At 39.4% G+C, this 24,950-nt stretch overlaps 1 protein-coding gene across 7 annotated transcripts in view; it reads left to right on the forward strand.

Moving 5' to 3' along the window:
* The window catches only part of rgs19 (regulator of G protein signaling 19), a 116,598-nt gene that overhangs the window by 85,919 nt on the left and 5,729 nt on the right, over positions 1-24,950 (forward strand). For 5 of the 7 annotated variants that reach the window (XM_060836060.1, XM_060836058.1, XM_060836059.1 and 2 more), the window contains exons 3-4: positions 11,439-11,513; positions 18,784-19,018. In XM_060836060.1, the coding sequence (XP_060692043.1) occupies positions 11,439-11,513; positions 18,784-19,018 (310 nt within the window). The remainder of the gene's footprint in view (positions 1-11,438; positions 11,514-18,783; positions 19,019-24,950) is intronic. The other 2 variants (XM_060836057.1, XM_060836063.1) reach the window with 1 other exon arrangement.

Genomic DNA, 24,950 nt, shown 5'->3' on the forward strand with positions numbered 1-24,950 from the left:
CCAACACACAACACCTTTCTAAACTAAAAACCTGTTGCTTCTAGGCAGAACATTTCCCTCTGTTCCCTGCCTATTCATATCAGTGAAGATGCCTCTTAAACATTGCAGTGCATTCCATTGGCGCTTATCACCCTCTGTCTAAAACACTTGTCTCTCAGATCTCCTTTAAGCCTACCCACCTTTACTTTAAACCTAAGTGGCCTAGTAATTGACATTTCTATTCTTTGAAAAATAAATTCCTACTATCCATTTTATCTATACTTCTCATAATTTTGTAAACTTTGCCCCTCATCTGTCAGTGTTCAGGGGAAAAAAAAACAAGTTTGACCAGTCTCTCCTCATAGCTAATACCATCCAAATCAGGTATTATCTTGGCAAACCATTTCAGGATCTTCTTCAAAGCCTCCACATCCTTCTGGTAGTGTGGTGACCAGAACTATACACAATATTCCAAATGTGGCCTAACTAAAGTTCTATCCAGCTGCAACATGACTTGTTAATTTTTCTATTCTATGCTCTAACCGATGAAGACACACAAGCTGTATGCCTTCTTGACCACTTTCACCACTTGTGTTGCTACTTTCAGGGAACTGTGGACCTGTACACCCAGACAAAATTCCCTTACAACATGTTAATTTATAGCATTTCAGAAGATAACCAACATGAAATAGATAAAATAAAATGAGAAGAGAATGAATGAAATATTTAATAAGTCAGAATCATGTTGTAACTTTGTCACTTTTTTTCTTGGCATGCATGGTTAAGGTTGATTAAAGCATTTCTGAATAAAGATGTCAATGACAATGGAGAAATGAATTCTGTCAGAAATTGGCTAAGTGTCACGTACAGGAGATGACACCAGGGCAGTTGTGGGGCAGTAGTGGAGGCCCTAAAAATAGGGCAGAAGGTCAAAGTTCAAGTCCCGCCTGAGCCTCCAAACATTTTTGTCATAACATGACTGAACAGATTGATTAAAATATCAATATTGCAGGCTTTCTCTCCGTGAGCTCTCATGAGTTTTCTCATGCGATATTCCACATTTTGTCTCATTAGCTAAGCACCACAACCCCATTCTGCAGTGGCAGAAGTGCCAGGCCCTCCCAGGATACCGACTACTGGCACCATTTATAGAACCAAGCTGCACACCAGGTCAATTACTACCAGTCAGATGCTGTGCTCCACAGTTGATGTGGTTGAAGAGGAATGAAGAAAAAATGTTTCTGAGAGCACATAAATCATAGAAGTGACACTGAATTGTAAACAAAAGAGCATATTCATAAATGTAGTGCTGTTTTACATCATCATCTGTCTGAACAACAGTCATTGTAGCTGTGACTATAAGAATCAAGGTATACAGGTGACTCCATTTTAGCATCACCCTGCCTGAGAGCCCTACCTGAGGAAATGTTACCCTCTCCTTAATGTCCAGAGCAGTATAACATCTTCTCAAGAGGGAAAGTGCACAGAAAAACGCTGAGAAAATCTGCAGGAAAAACTGAAATTCCTGAAGAATTCCAAGAGGTCTGGCAGTCTCTGTGGAAGGAAGGCAGAGTTCAAATTTTCAGTCCAGTGACATCTGGTTACAATAGAGGGTGAGCTAGGTTCAGTGATCATATATTTACTGAAAATTTGTTGTATATTGAAAGGCAAGCAGTCTAATTGTTCTAGAAGCAAACGCAGATTTTCTTTAATTGTCAGAACAGAAATGTAATCTCTGCTTTCTCACCACAGACAATACCAGAACTGCTGAGAGCTTCTCCAGCAATTTCTGTTCTTGTTTCAAATATATGATAGCTGCAGTGCTTTGTTTAATTTAAAGAAAATCTGCATTTGCTTCTAGAACAATTAGACTGCTTGCCTTTCAATATACAACAAATTTACAGTAAATGTACGATCACTGAACCTAGCTCACCCTCTATTATAACCAGATGTTAATTCAGTCCTGTCAGGCTTGTTTCGCCTACGCTGCAACACTCTACCATGCTGAAGGTTTTATTGGCAGAGTGAGTCATACTCAGCCTGGTATTCAAGGATACCCCCCTAAATGCCCATGTTCCTTTTTCATTCCATTCCCTGTTGACTGTATCAATGCTGAGCTTCTATATGTTCCCACATAACTCTTTAATTTACCTCTTCAACTGTCAACATTGTTCCCTGAGCCTCAACTCTAAACCTTAGCCAGGCCAACTATTGTTCTGCTCTATACCCCCCTCAAAGCCAGGATAGTTGTGACCATCACTGACCCCCCTCCCTCCATTCCTTTAGTAACCCCTGTCTTGCCATGCACTGCCATCACTCCCCTTCTAATGTTAATTGCTGTTGTTTACAATTATTGTCCCCTCTGCATCCCAGCCTGCTCTCTCCAAATCCCACAATTGACTTTCCTAACTTCCTTACCTGGTAGTCTCCATTTAACTGTCTGAAGACTACTCCTCTTAGACTTTCAGACATGACTGTTTGGTTGAAGTACATGCAGTGTGTTGGCACATGATGTAGGTGCAACATTTATGTAGTACACTGCCATATAGCCAGATGTTCACCTTCTTGAGTGATTACTGCTGACAACCACAACAATCTGCCTGGCATTGTGTCTGTGTTGAGCAGCGAAGCAGAAAAGAAGTACCGTGAACTTTTAAGTTTGTAATGACAAAGCCAAAAAGGCAAGGTAAGGCGAAAACACTGTGAACATGCAAGGTGTCATAAAATGAGTGAGTGCTAGAGATCAAATGAAAAGCCTTAAGGTATGCCTTTGTCCAATTCTTGAGATGGGGCTTGTCCCCACATGCAAAGTGTCCTTGCAGCAGTATTGCAATTACAGATACTAGTCTGCTCCAAAGTGCAGCTTTGAAGGCCAAAATTGTGCCAGTACATGTCTAATGCTAACCTCTTGCCAGGAGATCTATAGAACATTGCTGCCTTGGAGTGCTGCCTTAGATGCTGGGGCCTGCTGTCCAAGATCGAGTCTTGGGGAGCAAGCAGAGATCTAGAGCCACTTGATTCCCACTCTGGCTTCCATGTTGGGAATTGTAAACATTCAATTTCCATCCAACACGTGGAAGAATCAGAAAATATCTCAATGAGGTGAGATTATGACCCATTGCCATGCAGATGCATCTAAATAAGCCTCTTGCTGCTCACCAGTGAGATTCTCAGTTCGCTACATTTTCCCAACTGACTTGATGTTGTCTATGTTGATCAGAAAGTGGGAAGATTCTACCCATAGTGCAGGCAAAGCTGCTGGATCTCCTACCAGGGGACCCAAGGCCAAAACCCCACTCTCTCCCATTTTGTCAAAGATAGGTTTAGTTAGATAACAACTGCATATGACATGTCCCTTAATCTAAGGAATCATCTCACAAAATTTGGTTCCGAATAGCCCAAGAAGTTTGGAGGTATTTGCCAAAAAAGATGTTCATATTAAACTGGTCTGTATTTTTCAACAATTTTTTCCACTTATATCTTTGAATGAACCTTTTGCATCTGCATTTGGTAATGTTGTCTCTTTATCCCTCTGCCTTAACTGAAAACAGAATTTAGTAACGGACAGACCTTCAGTCCATTGACTCTGTTCTGGTATTTGATAAGGTCATGGTTGATCTGGTTATATTAACTGTACTTGCCTGCTTGTCCCTATGAGGCTTGATTTCTTTACTGATCAACAAACTATTTAATTCTACCTTGTATATATTCAGAAAGCCACCATCCACTGCTTTCTGAGGAAGAGATTTTCGTAGATTAATTACCCTCTGAGAGAAAAAGAAATTTTCCTGAATTCAGCCTTAAAAACGAGTCAAGTCCCAGAGTTCTAATTCTCTCCACAGGAGGAAACTCCTCAGTACCACCCTAATCAGGGTGTAATTACATGTCTCACTAAGATCCACCTCTCAATTTTGTATATGCCAGTGGTATAAGCCTAATCTATTCTAGCTTTCTTCATAATATAAGCTCAGAAATGAGTTGAATAAGTTGTCTCTGAACTGCTATTAACATATTTATGTCCTTCTTAAATAAGGAAATCAAACTGTACACAAGTATTCAAAAGTGTTGTCACAAAGGCCCTGTACTGCTGCAGTAAAACTTCTTTGCTTTTATATTCCATATATTTTGCAACAAACAGCAACATTCCATTCACCTTCCTGATCTCTCACTGTATTTGTATACATGCTTTTTTGTGACCAGATATATCTCTTTAATTGTCTGATTTTGCCTTCAGTCACCTGTTGATCCAATCCATGCTCCCCTCTCCCCACTTTATGCAATTCCTTGAACACCAAATGAATACATTAAAAATTAAAATTCATTAATATTAATTGGCTAAACTCATTCAAACAGTCCACTTCATCCTGGTTAGAAACAGATGCATGCTGTAAACTGTGAGAAGGGAACATTGAAAAACAGTGTCCACAAGGTGGTGTCATGACAATTCTGCTAACTCTAATGGGAATAAAAGTGGAGTCAGCCATTCCTCACTGTTATTATTAGTCAATTGTTACACTTCTCACTGATATACAATGTAGATGTGTAAGCATTTCTTATCATTAAAGTAAGTGGAAATGGAACAAGGGTTGATTGAATTTATGGTTAGTTGCAACATACTCTACTGCTATTAAAATTGAGTAGTCTACTGTAACAACTTACATTTTTATGGCATCTGTAGAGTGGTAAAATGGCCCAAAGGTGCATCACAGGAGTTGTATCAAACAAAATGTTGACCACATAGGTGACATTGGATCAATTGGACAAAACCTTGGTCAAAAACATAACTGTTAAAGGATGTCTAAGTGAGATGGAGATGAGAGAGGCAAGTAGATTAAAGCTGGGAATTCCAGAGCTTGGCAGCTGAAGACACAACCCCAGTGGTGGAGTGTTTAAAATCAGAGACACTTGCAAGGCCAGTATTGGAGAAGTGGAGATAGCTTAGAGAGTTGTAGGCCGAGGTTACAGAGATGAGAGAGGTGAGACCATATTTGAAAAGTGGATGAGAAATTAAATTCAAGACATTACTTAAGTGTGAGCCAGTTTGGGTCAGTAAACACAAGAATGATGACTGAAGGGGCCTGATGTGAGTTATGACATGGGTGATCTTAGCTGCTGGTAAATTTGCGTAACTCTGCCACTGCCTTCGTAGCACTTTGTGTTTAACCTCTCTGTGATTTTGACACATTTGTTGTTTCTGATAACTCTCTTGAAAGTTTATTGGACAATTTAAGCCATGTAATTAACAAGTATCCTTTTAAGATGATGAGTCTTGATTGCCAAGCCACTTCTCTTGCGTTGAAAGTTAAGAGCTTAATTTACATGTGAAGTCCTATTTCCATCAAGTTTTGAATTACTTACAGAATTTTAAAAACGTAAATTAATTTTTTTTAGCTACCTTTCTGTCTTTTGAGCAGAATCTTATGGAGTCACTGGGTGGTCCAGGGCTCCATCATCCAGCTAGAGTTCTGGTGATGGGATTTGCAATTCCTCTTCCAGACGAGGTCCACCAAGCCACACTTTGGTTCATATTCACAGGAGCTTTTGGGAAAAAAAAATCTAAAATGTGAATGTGAATACATCAGGTATGCTAAGGTTGGCTTGCTACCCACTCCATCAGAATTTGGTCCAATGTCTTGACTGGTATTTTCGTTCTATTCTTTCATGGGATGTGAATTTGTTGTTCATACCTTGCCCTCAAAAACGTTGCAGGTCATCCAGTGTAGATGCATGCATTGTGACTATTCAGGAGCTGATTAGGAGGATTGAATGGCTTCTAGGTCTTTTCATAGGTAATTAAAGAACAGTCACATCTTGTTGGTCTAGTTGCACATAGACCAGCATAAATAAGTATGGAGTTCCTTCCTTAAAGAACAATGACAAACTATAGAATTATAGAATAATTACAGCACAGAAAAGGTCACTCAGCCCTATAAAGAAGCAATTCATCTTGTGCTGCTCCACTTCTTTTTATCTAAGGCCATGCAAACATTTTCTTCTCTTTATTGATCCAATTTCCTTTAGAGAGCCTCAATTGATCCTGGCTCCACCAGACGGGTTTTTGCAACTATTGGATAACTTTATGCCACAATGGGAGGTAATGGCCTCATGGTATTATTGCAAGATTCAGAGACCCACAATATTTTTCATTGCTAAATGTGAGTCCTTGATATGCATATATTGACTGTAGTATAGGATAACACAGCAACATGTCCGAATAACTCTTTGGCTTTGTGACACCCAGACTATGTGAAAGATGATTAATAAATGCCAACTTATTTGATCTTGCTTTTTGGCTCTCAAGTTTGTCTCTCACTTGAAACAATAGATTGGCAGTGTAAGACTAGGATGGCACAGAGATGGCCTTACATTAACTCTGTCATACAGTCAGTTCTGACAGAATGCAATTGTTCCGTTCTTGTGCAGTCTCACATTATAAGAAAATTGTGCAATAGCTGCGCCATTTAAACTATTGGGGCTATTATAGCCAATACAGGTTAGGAAAGTATGCGTTCTACAAATAGTGGTCTAAATTCTTCAACTGCATTAAAGCCAATTCACATCGAAGAAACATGCGTTTTAGCAAAACCGACTGTACTCAGTGGTTGAATGATACATTGGAACAGGTGAGAAAATACCTGAGGAGTGAAACAGTTGTATTGAAAGCTGGAGAACTCTGCTTAATCAATGAAACTGTATTTTAAAATAATATTTACTGGGAATGAAATTTGCAATTTGTAAAAGGGTCAGAGGTTATTTTGAGAAGGCATGAGAACGTACTTGAGAAACATATCAGCCATGATTGAATGGCAGAGCAGAATCGACAGGCCGAATGCCCTAATTCTGCTCCTACAACTTATGGTCTTAAGTTTATAAAGGGTAGAATGTGAGAGCATGTCAGGAGTATAATTTACATTATCAACACCAAAGGCATGTGGGCAGTTTCACCAGCAGATGAGATGAAGTAATTCGGAGTTGGAAGATATTACAGAATTGAGAATTCATATATGGTTAGAAGCACATCTCAAGGGCAAATATATAAAAGATTTCCACAGGCTGGTTTGTCTCAGCCACTTAGCAGTGAAGTCCCAGAGTTTGTACAAGGGTCAAAAACAATATTTTTCATTTTCCCAATATATAGTTGAGGGCAATTTACTTTCTCTTAATACTGGACATTTTTGACAAGCTCTGATTATTTACAATTAATGGAGGGATCAAGAGAGATGTGCTGAGTAGGGATGGGTGTCATTAGCATCCATGTAGAAACTGAGACTATGTTTTGATATGAAATTGTTGAGGAACAGCATATATATGAGAAATTGAAGGGAGCTAAGGTTTTGATAGCTGAGGGGGATCTGATAAAGTTTTAAGGTTCAATCAGAGGCAGTGAATGGCTACATTGTGCATATTGTTGCAATATCATAAGCATAAACAAAAAACAGATTATATGAAGAAAATTTTTATTTGTTAGGAATTGTTAAGAAAGGATAAGAAAGTAATTTGGACTGGAGGCAGGAGCTTGTCTCCAAGATATGTGAGAATCTCATAAATTCAAATCAGGGTCAAATAGCATCGTAATGACACTAATGCCATCTTCCAATCTTGTTACTTGAACACAATATCCTTCTCCCATTCACCAAAAATGGGTAGATCAAATATATTTATCTGCTGTCAGGTAAACATCTTGAGCTTCCAGAGATACCTTCCCTAGAGGTTTGTGAGTGTTAGAATTTAAGGATTGAAAGCATTTACACTTGCTGATCTAGGTGCTGAAGTTTGGTGTTAAATTTCATGTGTGCATAGGTAGGTGTCCCTGTTGGAATCCCATTCCTGGAGGGGGAAGACAAGGAGGACTAGGAGGTAAAAATCACACAGATCTCCAGCTGAGGGACAAGCAAATAGAAGTATGCACTCAGAGAACTGTTAACCTTCCAGTAGAAAGTATTGGTTCAGAACAATAAAGTTGCAATGCCCTGAGGAGAGGTATATAAGGAGGCTTTGATTCTTTCAAACCAGTGACAAATTTGGAACAACATTGGTAAATTACAAGAACACCGAAGCAACAATACAGACCATTTAGCCTCTAATACCTGTCCTGCTATTCAGGAAGATCATGGCTAATTTACTACATAATGCCATATGCCCATATTTTCCCCATATTCCTTAATAACTTTGATTTCAAACAAACAACCGACCCAGCATCTATTTGTGGAAAGTTCCAAACTTTGATCAGGCTCAGCAGCCTTGGTGTAAGTAATCTGACACCAGAGGGAGGATTTTGTTTTGAAGATCACACAGGTCCAGAAGTGGTTTCATCCTTTCTACAGCTCTGCTGACATTGAGCTGCTGCTTAACATACCTAATGCTTGGTAGGAGGGAAGACTCAAGGAAATTCATGTCCTTATTGAAGTTGGTATTTCTCCAGTTTGGAATGTGGAAATGATGCTCATGTCCAGAATCTGCAAGGTCCCACCATGAGCATTCTAAAAAGATGCTGTTTCTAATGCCAGACCTCTGCCGGAGCTGTTGTGATAATATTTCGCGTTATGTTTGAAGAGTTTTGATATCATGCAAATGAACCACTCGACTTGGTAATGGTCTCTGCCCTGTCCTTTTCCAGGCTATGGAAGCTGTCTGGGCAGGGGCAGAGGTGGCAGCACTGGTTAGTCTCTCATGCCATCTATTTTGTTCCTGGCAGTGCCAGTATTGTGCCAGGAAGTTGCCATTGATGCTCCGTCATTGGCTGGACAGTGATGTTACTCTGGAACACTGCTTTTCAGTACCTGTGTGCAAGGTGGCTCCATCTGGTGGTGACATGCATGGTAAACTCAGCCATCATTTCAAGCAAGGCTTGATTTTGAGCTGAATCTCTGGATACCTGTTTTTGTGTTTGGTGAATTTCCCCAGTGCAGTTCTCACAATATCATTGTCTAAATAAAAAAGGATGCTATTTTCTCTGCTAATACATGGCAAAGGAAAAGCAAATGATGTGCATTGTCTTTGATCTGTCTGTCTTGATTATATAGCTTGATTTAGGGCAACACAGTGGCTCAGTGGTTAGCACTTCTACCTCATAGTGCCTGGGAACCAGGTTCAATTCTAGCCTCAGGAACTGTCTGTGTGGCATTTGTACATTCACCTCATGTCTGCGTGGGTTTCCTCTGGGTGCTCCAGTTTCCTCCCATAGTCCAAATATTGTGTGGATTAGATGAATTGACCATGCTAAAATTGCCCATGGTGTTCATGGATGTGTAGGTTAGGTGTGCTAGTCAGGGGAAATGTAGAGTAATGGGGAATGGGTCACTCTTCAGAGGGTCAGTGTGGACTTGTTGGGCCAAATGGTCTGTTTCCATACTGTAGGAATTCTATGAAAAGAGGAAGTTGGATTGAGCCGACTACACTGAAAAGGCCTTTCAACCCAACAGCAGACAGATATCCTTTAACCCTTGTTCAAGTGTAGAGTATAGGTTTAAAGTGAGAGGGAAAAGATTTAAAAAGGATCTGAGGGGTACCTTTTTCACCCACAGGATGCTGCTTGTGTGGAACGAGTTGCCAGATGAAGTGGTAAGGCGGGTACAATTACAACATTTAAAAGTCATCTGGATGGTTACATGAACAGAAAGTGTTTAGAGCGATATGGGCTAAATGTAGGCGAATAGGACTAGGTCAGATTGGGATGTCTGGTCCATGCAGATGAATTGGACCAAAAGATCTGTTTCCTGTATGAGTCTCTGACTCCCTTTATACCCATCAGCATACCTTATATTTCTTTCTCCTTCATACGCAAGTGGGGCAAGACATAAAAGGTTGAATCTTACTGTTTTTAGCTAAGTCCAAGATGCATTTGCTTTTTATCCTGTGAGGCCTAATAAGTTGTCTTACCAAGCTCACCTCATTAATTACCTGCCCCACCCCTTATTGCATTGCTCAGGTCCGATTTGCAGTTCATGTTACACCATAATGACTCACCACTCAGTGCATATCTGCCCAAATTTGGCACTCTTACACCCATACCATCTTTGAAAGGGACATATTGGCAGTCTGGTGGTGCCCCCTCACTGGCAACATCATGGCACAGCAGTCACAAAGCCATACTGCTCATAGCACACGCATATATAAACTCATTCTCTCACCCTAATCACTGTATACCAACAGGGCACACACTTTATCTGTCCCTAGGTACATCTCGTTTGAACCTTCTCAATCAGTGCTTCCCTTTACCCAGTATCTGTTGGAGATCAACAGCATGTTATTGTCCAGTAAGGGATCATCACATACAAGCGATTGGACAAATTCAAACACAAACATGGGCTTTTATTTACAAGAAAAGGGAAGAAACATGAAGCCAGGAGAGGCAAAACTGTGCCCCCGACATGACAGCAAGTTCGGCAGCATGATCAAAAAATGTTACAATTCACATTAGTCTACTACACCCAGCTGTCTTCTGTTGAAGCCAGGTGAAAAGGAGATTTTTGTCTGGCTTATAGCCCACATTGCAGGTGAACCTCCTCCCTTATTCTCCTCTCCAGTGCCCTCCTTAAAAGACTGCTCCCATTCCCCTGGTTCCTCAGCATTAGGCACATCACCTTGTTGCCTGCACCAGTTGTGCAGGACACAGCAGGTCTGGATGATGCAGCACACAATATCTCAACTATTCTGTTTGTGTGGTTGGCATGGGCAGTCAGGTAGAAGTTAGCAGGCTTTTTTATAGTCTACATGAAAACAAAGTAGGGGGTAAGGGCGGTATCTCATTTCCTGCACATGTTCAGGACACCCTGACAAGATTTCACCACCACCCTCATCCCACCCCAGAGCAGTGACCAAATTCCTTCTGTGCCACATTCCCTACAAATGTTCACCTCTAACCGTCCTCTCCCCAATGGTATTGCTATATTGATTGATTTCCTTCCACTGAGGTAGTGGAGGTACCGGTCAATCACTTTAATCTGCTTGCAGCATGTAGTGATTGTGGACTGGGCTTCCTCGTAATGTGTCAGCTCCAACCAACTTTTCTTCGGGTGTTGGGTGAACAATCTCCTCCATTGTAACCCTCCCAGTAACTGCAGAGCAATATTGGGAACTATTCCTTCAGTAAAATGAGTAGTGTCTAAATGTTGTGTGACTACTTTCTTTGAGGCACAAATTCTAGAATCATTGGCATGTCAATTAAATGCAGTAATGAAAGAAATGTAGAAAAATGTGGAAAATAGGCCAAATAAATCACTCTTATTTATTTACCTTCATGAACCAGATGTAACTAAGTTCTGTTTTGTCATCAAAGAAATGCATCAAAGTCAATGGGCTGAAGGCCTCTTTACTTTCTGACTCTGTGACAGTAAATTCAAATCTGCAAAACAAACAAACATTTTCTGAGTGCATTGACCTTGCAAGTTCATACCAGTGTGTCAATGAACATGCATACATTGAAAAAATTATATACTAACTTTCAGTCTTCTTGTTAGGAAAGATGAAGATGAGCGAAGACGAAGAATATCTCACGATGTCAAGTTGGAAACCATACCAAATTGCGAGCCAAGGTAAGCTTTTACCTTGGTGGAATTTCAATGTAGTTACGGCTTTTGCAATAGAATTCCATGTTAACAAAAGGATCTGAAACTGCAGGAAACTTTTGCGTGAGTTATTAGACATTAGCAGGTACACCATTATTGGTATTAGATCCAGCATGAATGTGTTATGCTATAACTCGCTTGAATATTTGTAGTGCTGCATGAAAAAGGCTCAAAACCAAAGAGGAAATTTGTTCGTGTCACTCATTGCAGTCAACAGGGATTGCCAATTTACTTCATTTATATAATTATTAGTGGAAGTCAATGGGAAACCACTATTGACATAACTGCCCAGTGAAAGATCTCAGGTTGAGGAAGGCAGTGAGGACCTAATGTCAAATGGAATACACAGAAAAGATACAATTATTCACCATTACTCATGCCGTAATTACTCCAGTTTACAAATGGCACTGATCACCTGGTACTAATGTAATTTATGGTTTTCACCTCTGAGGAGGAGGTCATCAAAGAATACATTAAAGCAATGGAGTTTCACCACTGCACACTGGCAGAAATGTTTTCAAAGGTTCATAAATATTCTTGCTTCTGGAAATCTAAACTTATGCTGAATATGAATGCAGTCCAGTTTAAAATCCTACTATTAATGAAGGGTTTTGGGAAACACACACATTTGTCTTTTTCCACTGGAAAACAATTAACATGTTTAGTACTAACAGATAAAGATGTAAATCCTGGGGAATTAGATATGATTGATAGCACCATTCCACAGCACCAATAATGTGGATTCCCAGAGGAAAGAGCAGCTGAAAGCTTATGAAATTAGCAAACTGTCCCAGGTCTAACCATCCCTCTTCCACTGTATTTCACCAGTAGAATGGATCAGGAAGACCAGAACAGAGATGGTGTGGAATTAGGTAGTGTGAATATGGTAAAGGACAGGCAAGACTGAAAGAATAGACAATTGATTTGGTGCAACAACTCATGAACTTCAGTGTCATAGCAGATGAGAACAAAACAACCATAAATGTCTATCAGAAAATAAAGAACAAGTAGTTTTACTTTAACAAAATAAACATTTCATTCATTTTCTGTCATAAGACTTCAGTTAGAAATATTCATAATAGTAATTATTGAGTCCAAGAGTTGGTAGGTCATGTTACAGTTGTATAGACTTTGGTTTGGCCACATTTGGAATATTGTGTACAGTTCTGGTCACCACATTACCAAAAGGATGTGGATACTTTGGAGAGGGTTCAGTGGGGGTTCACCAGGATGTTGCCTATAGGGCACTAGATATGAAGAGAGATAGAGTAGATTGGGATTATTCTTATTAGAAAGATGGAGATTGGTGGCGGTGGGGGTGGGGGGGTGGGTGGGATGGTGGTGGGGGGGGGAGGGGGTGTTGTGTGTGTGAATCTGATTGAGGTCTACAAAATCATGAGAAGTGTAGACCGGGTGGATAGCAGGAAGCATCTTCCCAGAGTGGGGGACTCAATTACTAGGGGTCATGGTTCAAGGTGAGAGGGGAAAATTTTAAGGGAGGTATGCATGGAAGTTCTTTACACAGAGGGTGGTGGGTGCCTGGAACACGTTGCCAGTGGAGGTGGTAGAGGTGGGCATGATAGCATTATTTAAGATGTATCTAGACAGATACACGCATGGGCAGGGAGCAAAGGGATACAGACCCTTAGAAAATAGGCGACAGGTTTAGATAGAGGACCTGGATCGGCTCAGGCTTGGAGGGCTGTTCTTTGTTCTTTGTTCTATATCCTAATAACTATCCTATAATGAATATATTTATATCACATTTTGTGAACTAAGTGGCAGCAATAGTAACATTGTATTGAGGCAGTCACTTGAAAAGAAATGGTAAATTTTATAAACAATGCAAAAGGAATTACTGTAACATTTGGACAAGTTTACATTTGAATTCTCCTTTTAATCAGGAAGAATTTCCAACAGCTTCTTTTAAGAATAAGCAAGGATGGCAAAAACAATGTAAAAACAGTTCAAACCATTTGCTGAAAATGATGATTGTGTAGTTGGAAGCATGTCTGAGGGACAGCTGAGGGAGAGGCTGAGAAAAAAATAGCAGTCTCGAAATTGGATTGGGACCCTAATTCTTTGTGAATTTGCACCTTACACTCACAAAGCAGAGTTGTTCATGCTGTTTCCCAGTAGTGTTTGTTCAGTTTCTGTGTAATTGTAACCAGTCTGGTAGAAAGCTAGAAGACTGCCTGTCAGTTGGCAGTGGACCCAAGATTTTGCAAGAGTCCTGAATACTTCTCCTTTATGCACTCGCTAAACTGTTCTAGTACAGCTATAACACAGGCATTCAGAAAATTGTTGACAAATGTCCTACCCAAAAACAATAATCCAAATCCGATCTGACCAATTACCATCTCTTCAGTGTATTCCCAATTATCAGCATCCGAATGGTGGTGTTGTCTCCAATGTAATCAAGGGGCACTTACTCAGAAACATCCTACTCACTGATGCTCAGCTTGGGTTACCCCAGGGTGGTCAGTTCCTGACTTTATTTCATCCTTGGACCAAACATTAGAAAGTGAGCTGTATTCCAGGGGTGAGGTTAACTATACTTGAGATCAAGGCAACATTTAACTGAATGTATCATCAAGTAACCCTAACAAACTGAAGTCATTTAGAATTAAGGAAGAACCTTCCATTAGTTGGAGCTATATTTCACAGAAACTAAGATAGTTATGATTGCTGGAGGACAATCATCACAGCCCCAAAAGATTGCTGCAAGAGTTCCTCAGGTTGAGGTTCTTGAGCTAACCATCTTCCACTGTTTCATTAATGACTTTGTCTCTAACACAATCAAATCAGGATGTTTGATTTCAATATTATTCACAACTTATTGGATGTTGAAGTGCTTGCATGTTTTGAAACCTAGTAATAATTCTGATTTGCATAGGTAACATTTCCAGCATGTTGATCCCAGGCAATGAACATCTCCTACTAGAGAGAAAGTAACTCTCATCCCTTGACATTCAGTAGCATCACCCTTGTAGATTCCTGGGGAATTATATTGGTCAGATACATAACTGGACAAGCCATGCAAATATTGCGACTACAGGAATAAGTCAGAAGCTGGGAATTCTGTGACAAGTAACTAATCTCCCAATTCCCCAAAGTCTGACCACCATCTACAAAGCACATATCAGGAGTGAGGTTGAATACTCTTGACTTTCCCATGATGAATGCAATGCCTGGAATATTTAATTAAGATCAACATCATTTAAGACAATGTACCGACTTGATTTGTGCCCCATCCACTACTGTTAGCATTCACTTCCTCTACCACCAGTACACAATACGCGCAGTATGTATTATCCTTTCACAACATCTTCCAAACCATCGGCCTCTACCATCTAAGATGGTAAGAACACAGACACAGGAGACATTACCACCTGCAAATTGCCTTTCAGGCCACACACTATCCTGACTTGCTTCATCATATTGCTGGGTCAGAATTCCTCCCTAACAGCACTGTGGGTGCACTGCCATCTTTTCAAAGACAAGCAGGGTAATAAATGTTGTTATTTTCCAGAGCCACTAAGCCCAAGAAAGAATTTTAAAGATACAAAACTGTATTAATATGCACATTATTTCAGTTATAAATAATATCCTGATAGCTGACATCAACATGCAATGGAACAAAACTGTGTTAAGCAGTATCATGATGAACACCATGCCATATCTATGCCATGACAAAATGGATTTTGTATTCCATGGTGGTCATTGATGAAGCCCCTGTATAACGTAGACATGAAGTAAACATACCTACATGTTTTTTGTTAAATTAAAGCAGATATCAAAGCACATTTGAAGAAATTAACCACTAGAAGTTATAGTTGGCTATATAAACTGGCGATGCTTTTGCAATCAGGTGGTATTCCTTTAGTTTTCTGTTTGAACACAACCACGCGTCCTTTTAAGAATGTGGTTTATGTTTCTCTTAATATATTGAAAAACAGAACATTATAAAACAAAAACAGAACTTGCTTGAGAAACTCAGTAGTTTGGTAACATCTGTGGCCAGAAAGCAGAGTTAACATTTCAAGCCCAGTGACACTTCTTCAGAACCGGTAATGGCTAGGAAAGGGTGGTATTTATTGCTGAAGACAAGACACATGGGGGAAGGAACAGGGACAGGCAGAGATGGAGCCCAGAGAGACAATGAATTAGAGAGACAAAGTGATAGCTGATAGAACTGCTTTCTCTCCAGATGTATGTAGTAGTGTATATTTTGGCATTACAGACTCTGTGGGCCGAAGGGCCTCTTCTGTAATGTATAATTCTATAATTCAATGAAATTAGTGAACAGCGACCTTTGTGGCCACTGCTAGTTACTTATTCACAAATGGGGCTACCGCCATCCATGACAGTGAACCAGCTCTGGAACCTTAGTACAGGTAAGTCTTGGTCATTTGTAGGTGATGCTGCTCACTGCTAATCCTATTCAGGGGCTGCTGAATTGATTGCTGAAGGTGAGTGTTTACATCTTCAAAATCTCACTTGAATAACTGGAAGATTGTGATTAAGATAAATGATTGTGATTAAGATAAATGAAAGATCAGTGGGCAGCAGTTTCCTGGAGCTATGGCAGGTCAATTGACTAGAGTCACCTCAGAGTGCACAGGAGCTACAAACCTCAACTCAGCTGATAGCCAGTCAATATCATCTGATTTTTCTGGCAGAAAAAAAATGTGTGACAACAAATGTTGGTCCCAATTTGTACTTGTCTCCCAAAAACTGTGAAAATCCTTTGTTACAAACAATTTGTTATAAACTATTTTAATTGGAATGTGTAAGCACTTTAAATGATCGTTTTGTACCCGTTGTACTATTTTATATCATAAAATTAGACTGCACATGATTGAAGTTCTACTGTGTCTTGTGACAATGAAACATTGAAATATTGGTGTTATGAAATGCTGCAAAACATCCTACATGATGGTAAAACAAAGTACTGCCAATGAAGAATTAATTCAAGGCTCATGTCTTACAAAAATAATTGATTTGAAACAAAGATGCTCTGCAATGGCACAAAAGGATAATTTAAAGTGCTTTCACATTACAATTAAAATAGTTTCACATTGTAAATACAAGCTAAATCAGAGCTGTGTTTAACAATGAAATGAAAGAACCTAAATGCAGTGGAAGAGGATGTCTTCAATATCAGTTCAGGTAGTAAAATCCAGTTCACATTCTAAACTAGATTCAGCTTTCCATGTATTTAATAGCTCCTAAACAGCTGCTACCTACCAGGTCAGTAATAATACATTCCTAGCAATTCATGATTCTATGTAAGAATGTGATATGGTCAAATGAAAGCAATTTATTTCATAAACAGTCTCCTTTAGATTGGTGAGACCAAATTCAGACTAGGTGACCACTTTGCAGAACTCCTCCACTCTGTCTATAGGAATAAGACATAGGAATGATCCCTACCTCCCAGATGCTGCCATTCCAATAAATCACTTAGTTCTCAAACTAACATGTCTGTCCTGGGCCAGCTGCAATGTTGCAATGAAGCACAATGCAAGCTGTAGGAACAACACCCCATTTATTGCTTAGGCACTTCACAGCCTCACTGACTGAATATTGAATTATACATTTTCAGAGCTTGATCCCATGATGTCTGTGTTCCATTTTTCTTATACTTTTCATTCCCAGCCTCCTATGGAATTATTCGTATTGTGTCTTATTTTCTTTACCTTCAGCCATGAGAATCTAATTTCACCATTCCACACCCTAATTTATTTCCATTTTACATCTCTATTTCTCTTTCATCCAGTTAGCAACATATTTGTCTTTTGCACTTGGCCTCCACCCCGTCTATTACCTGCCTTCGCTTTCACCTTTGCTTTAAAAACAACTCTGAAGTTCTGAAAAGGAGTCATATCACACTTGAAACATTGACTCTGTTTCTGTCTCCACAGTTTCTCCAGCATTTTCTGCGTTTCATATAGTCAAATCTCAGTTTAACTGATACCTATTTGGATCCCATACATTATACAAAGAAATAAATCATAAATCATTTGGCGTCTCCAAATCATTGATATGTGAAGTATTCTAGGATATCTTAAGGTTATTGTCCTTTTTAGTTTGCTGTTACTTAACAAGTAAACTATGTTATCACTGGAACATCTCTAACCTTTATATTCTTTGCCTATGAGTGAATTGCTATGATTTGTTGGATTAGTATAATCCAACATAATATAGTGCTTAATATAATTCTGTGCTAATAATAGATAACATGAAAATTCATAAAATGTATAAATAATTTTATTTTCTAAAATATAACTATTTCTTTTTGGAAAGCATAGCAACACAATGAAAAGTATGAGGTAAGTATTTATGTAGTTACCGAGTGGAGTGATAATAACAAGTACACCTGTGATGCTACCTCTTTAGAAGAGTTAGAAATATTGTAAGCTTGTTCTTGCAAGTAATGTTTCATAAATGTTCTTGCATGATTGTTGTACCAAGCAGCCAGATGAATTCTCACTCTAAAGAGCAATGTAATTCTTACAAGATTGACTAAAATTGATCACACAAATGCCAATATTATTTACAAATTTACAGTAGCCCATGCAACAATGCTAACGGAAAGTTACAACCACATTTCCCATAGAGCACATTTGCCTACACTAAATGTTAAAATTCAAACCAAAAACTCAATGGGAACCTATAGTGCAGATTTTAGTAAGAAGTATTAAAAGCATGCAAAAGCATTCTTGATCAATTTTCAGAAATCTCATTTACACTATTATCGGGTGAATTGGGGCTATGTTACACCTCGAGTTACATCTGGCTTTACATCTACATCAGTATGTTGTTCATGTAAATGCATCAAATTTGCTAGCCATTTGCATGGCGTGAGGTTAAATAAATAAAGTTTAGAGTATTTTGGATGATGGATGTCAAAAATAAGCAATCAAGGAAGTTCATGCATAGTAATATTTGGTGTTAGAAACAAATATCTGAAGTTAAAAAGACAATGTAACACAATAGTCATGCTGAATCGTTCCAAGACATTCAAGGCCATTATATACTTTATAGTTAAATATGTCTTAGATGGCAAAAACATACTAGCTTTTAATAAAACTAAACATGCATGTCTCTGCTGTTGTGAGTTAATAAGGTCAGGATGCTAATAAAATCTGTCATCTATCAGTTAGACCGTTTATGAAGCCAATTGTTGTTGTGCTTGTAATCACATCGTTTTCACTAATTATACTATACACAGTACAAAACCAACAGCAGAAGAAGTGCGTTCATGGGCTCAATCCTTTGACAAGTTAATGAAAACTCCTTCAGGCAGAAATGTCTTCAGAGAATTCTTACGAACTGAATACAGTGAAGAAAATATGCTCTTTTGGCTAGCATGTGAGGATCTCAAAAATGAAGCAAACAAAAGTGCTATTGAGGAGAAAGCACGAATGATATATGAAGACTTTATTTCAATACTTTCTCCCAAAGAGGTAAGTTTTACATAGCCTTAAGCTTGATTTTGAGGTGTTATTAGTACGGTGGTTTCAGAAATGCCAGTGATGCATCTTGGATTGAAGTTATGCAGGACACAGGAACAGGAAAGTGATAACAGTCAACTTACAGAGGATGAATAATAAATAGGGTGCTGCTAATTGTTTTTATCATGTTAACTTAGATATTATGGCCACTGTTTTTGGAGGTAAATGGCTAATATAATCACATGAGATTCACTGTTTGCTACTTTAGGAAAAGCGTGGAATTATTTAAAATAAAACTGTGCCTTTGTTAAATATTACACAAAGAAGTGTCATAGGAATACAGTACTACTTTATCCATTGATATGATGTGAATTGTTTTTAGGTTTATCAATTCCTATTCCCTCTTTAGTTATCATTTTTTTCTGCTTCATTGCCAGTTTTTGCTCACTTTTTAACCTCATAATTTTTTTTCTATGTTGTGCCTCTTCCATTTGTAGCAGATGTAGGTCTTAGTCTTACCTTAAGGGTGGCATGGGGCCTCAGTGGTTAGCACTGCTGCCTCACAGCACCAGGGTCCCAGGTTTAATTCCAGACTTGGGTGATTGTCTGTGTGGAGTTTGCATGTTCTCCCTGTGTCTTTGTGGGTTTCCTCCCACAGTCCAAAGATGTACAGTTTTTCACAATGGGTGCTGACATTTATAACTAGGTTATATTTTAATATGCTGATTTGATAACTTGTTGTTCAAAATCAATTAAGTCTGTAAAGTAAAGCAGACATCCTTTTGAACTTCAGGTTTTTTAGAGATTGAACAATTGTAATAGTATAAACACCTATTCTGGTGAACTTCTTAAGAATAGAACTTAAGTTTTGCTTCAACATTTACAGATAACAGCCTCTTCCTTGTCTCTTTGGATGGGGTCAGTTGATAATATTATGAAGCCTGTTTGATATACTGTGTTCCTAATTTCCCTGTGATTCCCAATGGTAGCAGTAGCAGTGGGTGAAATTATTAACATTTGTTTTCATACAAATTTTATTTGAAGTAATTTACTTCTAGGTGATCTGCCTACCTCCTACCATAACTTTGATGGGAGTCTGGCAGAATATCACATGCCTCAAAAACCCAGATGACCTTTCCCGAAAAAAGGAAAACTGGTCCAGATTTTTTACTTTACATTTGCCTTATAAATGGTAGAAGCTCCTGTATCCCTTTGCATAACAAATGTCAGCAGGTTGTATCCAAGAACAGGAATTTCTACACTCAACGTTACTGTCAAACATCCAATAAAGATCAAGAAAAGATTGACTGTTTCTTCAAGCATATCCCACACCAATGGTGGCTGAAATACGGCTAAGTTAATTCTTTCCACATGAGTATTTAACTGCCCGGGAGAGGCAAAATCCCTACTCCTCTCCTCAGAAATACCAGAGTTAATAAGGGAATAGGAGAATCTGGAAAACAGTTCTTTGAACTTATGAGACCACAAGGTGATAAATCCCCCTCCTCTTTATCTTTAGGCCTTCCTTCCCTGTCTCCCTTTTTTACTTCTCCCCTCCTCTCCCTACCTCCCCCCCCCCCCCACCTCCCATGATCTCTTTCTTTCCTTCCTATCTTTTGCCTTCTGTCCGTTTTTTTCTCCGTTCACTTTAACAGTCCCTTGAATTGCCTAAAACATCATTCTGTTCATGTTCTGGATTGAGTCATCTTCACTTCTCCTGTGCAAACTCTAACACCTGGACCTATAAATACTACAAAGTTTGAACTTGCAAATTAAATCATTATCATCCTAACTAAATACTGCAATGAAAATTAGTGTTTTCCACTCCTCCTGTCAGCTAACATTTCTGAGGGCATGAATGTGAGAAATACAATGTATATTTCCTCAATTTGCATTGCATTGTAATACTCCCACTCACAACTGGGTAGGTCTATTATAAGGCCAGCTCTAGAAGTACAGGAATCTCCAAAGGGGTGAGAAATGACAGAACCCTGATGCATGGTTTAACCCAAAACCTGCCCATCTTGCAAAATATGTTACAATGCCTGGTCATTTCCCAGAATTTCAGAGTCTATGTATTGTTTATAGACTGATGAAAATAGGATGGAAAACAGCAATGTAATCATCAGCATTCACTGTTAATATAATGATGTACATTTGCTACATCACACTGACCATTACTAAGTTCATAACAAGGAAGTGATTTCATTAGGGCACAATCACAACTGGGAAAAAATGTCTGGTCAATGTAATTAAACAGGAGTACTTAATGCCTGGTAGTACACACCTATGTCGATGAATAGAATTGTAAAAAGCATTTAACCTAAACGAAAAGGAAGGATAAAGCGAAAATAGGACTGATATCCCTCCTTAGCCCTTTTGATACCAAAGTCTTTTAAAGTTGTTTTCTTTGTGAGTAGAAAGTTAATAACCAGCAATATCAGACCTTGTGGACTATGTTCATTGCTATGACTACAGTAAGACCACAATAGCCAAACTGTTTCCTTGGCCAAACTTAAGTACATTTTCTTGTATCTGAACATTTCAGTTCTTGAAAGTTAACTACTTCAAAATGTTATCTTTTCACACACCTTACAGCCTGTAAAAGGAGCTGTTTGTAAGGTTCCAGGCTCCTTTTAGATTTTGAAGTTCTATTTATCTCAGTGCCTTTTCATTTCATTTTCGGCAGAACTATCTAAATATGGTTCTACTGGACAATGGACCCTTCAAGGAACCTGGGTCGCTAAATTGCCAACAATGCAGCAACAAACTCAGCTGTCACAAGTTATAATTTATATAATTTCTCTCAGATCCACTCCTTCAGTCAGTATTTTAGATGCACCTCCTCAGATACAAGGTATATAGAGGACTGGAGAATTGCTCAAATTGCTCAAATAAGGATGCCAGGATAAATTCAGCAAGTCCAGTCCAACACCATTCCTCCCTACAGACCCCAGCAAGGGTTGGATGGCACAGATGGCAGGGGTGGTTGCCAGATAGGGGTATACAACCAATAATGGTGGACACTTGACTTTGGATTAAAGTTGCAGCAGGATTTCCCCAGGGTCATTTGTAGGAGCACAGCTTTTCTGATCTGTAACAGTGACCTATACTCGGGGGGTACAGCGTACAATTTCAAAATTTGCAGATGCCACAATCTTATAAATATTGTGACCTTTGAGGAGGACAGCAACAACTTCAAGATGACATTGACATGCTGATGGAACAAGTTTTCACATAGCAGATGAACTTTAATGCCAAAAAAATGGATGTGATATATAGTGATCAGCGACATAATATAAAGGACAGACTTACATATAGCACCAGGGGTATAAGTACATATGTAATTTAATGTGGCAGAGCAGATTGAGAAATTGATAAAAAGATATACTGAATTTTGGAATTTATACATAGCAGTTCAGACTATAAAAGCAAGAGAGTTAGCACGTGTCTTTACAAAGCACTCATTTAGCTTCTATTGGAGTATCATGTCTAATTCTGGACACCACTTTAAGAAAGCTACTAAGGCTTTAGAGAAGGTGAAGAAGAGATTTATGAAAATGTTTCCAGGGATGAGGATCTTGTATTGACAGTTTGGAGAAGTTGGACTTGTTTTCCTTACAGAAGGGAAGATTGACAGGAGATTGGAATGAGCTATTCAAAATCCTGAGGGGTTTGAAGAGTGCACTTAGTGGGAATTGTTCCCATTGCCAGAACAGTGGAGAGTCAGATAATGCCAATTTCGGGAGATTGTCAAAAGAAGAAATGATGACATGGAAACAAGCATTTTTATGCAGTGCACAGCTAGGATCTGGAATGCTCTAAAAGGGGAGTGGAGGCAGAAACAATTCTGGCTTTCACAAGGGAATTCACAAATTCCCTTGTGAAAGCCATAAAGGATGGCCATCCTTTATGGCCATTCATAAAGCCATAAAGGATGATCATGGCTTTATGGAAACGGGTTGGGGAGAGAATGGGACTCAGTGAGTTGCTCTTGCTGCTGACATGGACATGATGGTCTAAATAGCTTCACTCTGTAATCATTCAGTTATTTAACCTCTCAATGTTGGTACTGAATTCAGATTTATAGTTTCTGGCAAGGTCCATAATCAACCGAGTTATGGTGGTGGGGAGATAAATATGCAAAGTAGCTGATCATGACCTTATTGAAACGTACAACATCCTTAGGGGACTTGATATGGTAAATGCAGAAAAGTTGTTTCCCCTTGTGGGAGAGTCCAAGACCAGTGAGCATAATCTCAGGAAAAGAAGTCGCCCATTGAAGACAGAGATGACAAGGTTCTTCTTCTCTCAGAGAGTAGTGAAAACATGAAATTCATTGCTGCAGAGAGCTGTTAAGGCTGGGCAATTGAGTATACGCAGGCCTAAGAGTGACAGATTTTTAATCATCAAGGGAATTGAGGGGGTATAGGGAAAAGGCTGGAAAGTGGAGGTGAAAATTATCAGATTAATCACAATCTCATTGAATGGTGGAGCAGATTTGCTGGACTGATGGCCTACTTCTGCTCCTACATCATATGGAGTTATGTGAAGGCATCATGTCATTATGGAGCTCAATGATTTTGTTAATATTATCTCTTGATCATATTTAACTGACTGGCTGTTCAGCATAGGAAGCACCATTTCCGACCCCAAACCTATGAGTCATCAACTACTTATGGAAGTGCTTCCCAAACTTCTTATCCCATTTGAAGTTTTGAAGGCTGCCACAATCTCTCTATGAGAACAGTGAGATTGGGGGGAAGGAGGGGTGGTATTTGGAACAGCGAGGCTGATCTTTTCAGTAGCGCTTCTGGAGCAGGTGTGAGGTCTTGAAAGCCAGTTAGTCTTGCCACAAACCAAAAACTGCAAGGATTGAAACGAGCACTGTAATTGTTACCTGGCCAGAGTACCACTGCAGCTATTGCTGCTTTGAAGGATATGACTCCAAATTCCAGCCTGTTGGTCACACTGAGGGTCACAACCTGCAGTTTGGGAAGTCCATAAGACCATAAGACATAGGAGTGGAAGTAAGGCCATTCGGCCCATCAAGCCCACTCCGCCATTTAATCATGGCTGATGGCCAATTCAACTCCACTTCCCAGCATTCTCCCCGTAGCCCTTAATTCCTTGTGACATCAAGAATTTATCAATCTCGGCCTTGAAGCCATTTAGCATCCCGGCCTCCACTGCACTCCGCGGCAATGAATTCCATAGGCCCACCACTCTCTGGCTTAAGAAATGTCTCCGCATTTCTATTCTAAATTTACCCCCTCTAACTCTAAGGCTGTGTCCACGGGTCCTAGTCTCCTTGCCTAACGGAAACAATTTCTTAGCGTCCACCCTTTCCAAGCCATGTATTATCTTGTAAGTTTCTATTAGATCTCCCCTTAACCTTCTAAACTCCAATGATACAATCCCAGGATCCTCAGCCGTTCCTCATATGTTAGATCTGCCACTCCAGGGATCATCCGTGTGAATCTCCGCTGGACACACTCCAGTGTCAGTATGTCCCTCCTGAGGTGTGGGGCCCAAAACTGGACACAGTACTCCAAATGGGGCCTAACCAGAGCTTTATAAAGGCTCAGTAGCACATAGCTGCTTTTATATTCCAACCTTCTAGATATAAATGACAACATTGCATTCGCTTTCTTAATCACGGATTCAACCTGCATGTTTACCTTTAGAGAATCCTTGACTAGCACTCCCAGATCCCTTTGTACTTTGGCTTTATGAATTTTCTCACCGTTTAGAAAGTAGTCCATGCTTGTATTCTTTTTTCCAAAGTGCAAGACCTCAGATTTGCTCACGGTGAATTTCATCAGTCATTTCCTGGACCATTCTCCCAAACTGTCTAGATCCTTCTGCAGCCTCCCCACATCCTCAGTACTACCTGCCTGTCCACCTAACTTTGTATCATCAGCAAACTTCGCTAGAATGCCCC

This window comes from Hemiscyllium ocellatum, chromosome 15 (genome assembly GCF_020745735.1).
Source record: "Hemiscyllium ocellatum isolate sHemOce1 chromosome 15, sHemOce1.pat.X.cur, whole genome shotgun sequence".
In the NCBI taxonomy this organism is placed as follows: Eukaryota; Metazoa; Chordata; class Chondrichthyes; order Orectolobiformes; family Hemiscylliidae; genus Hemiscyllium; species Hemiscyllium ocellatum.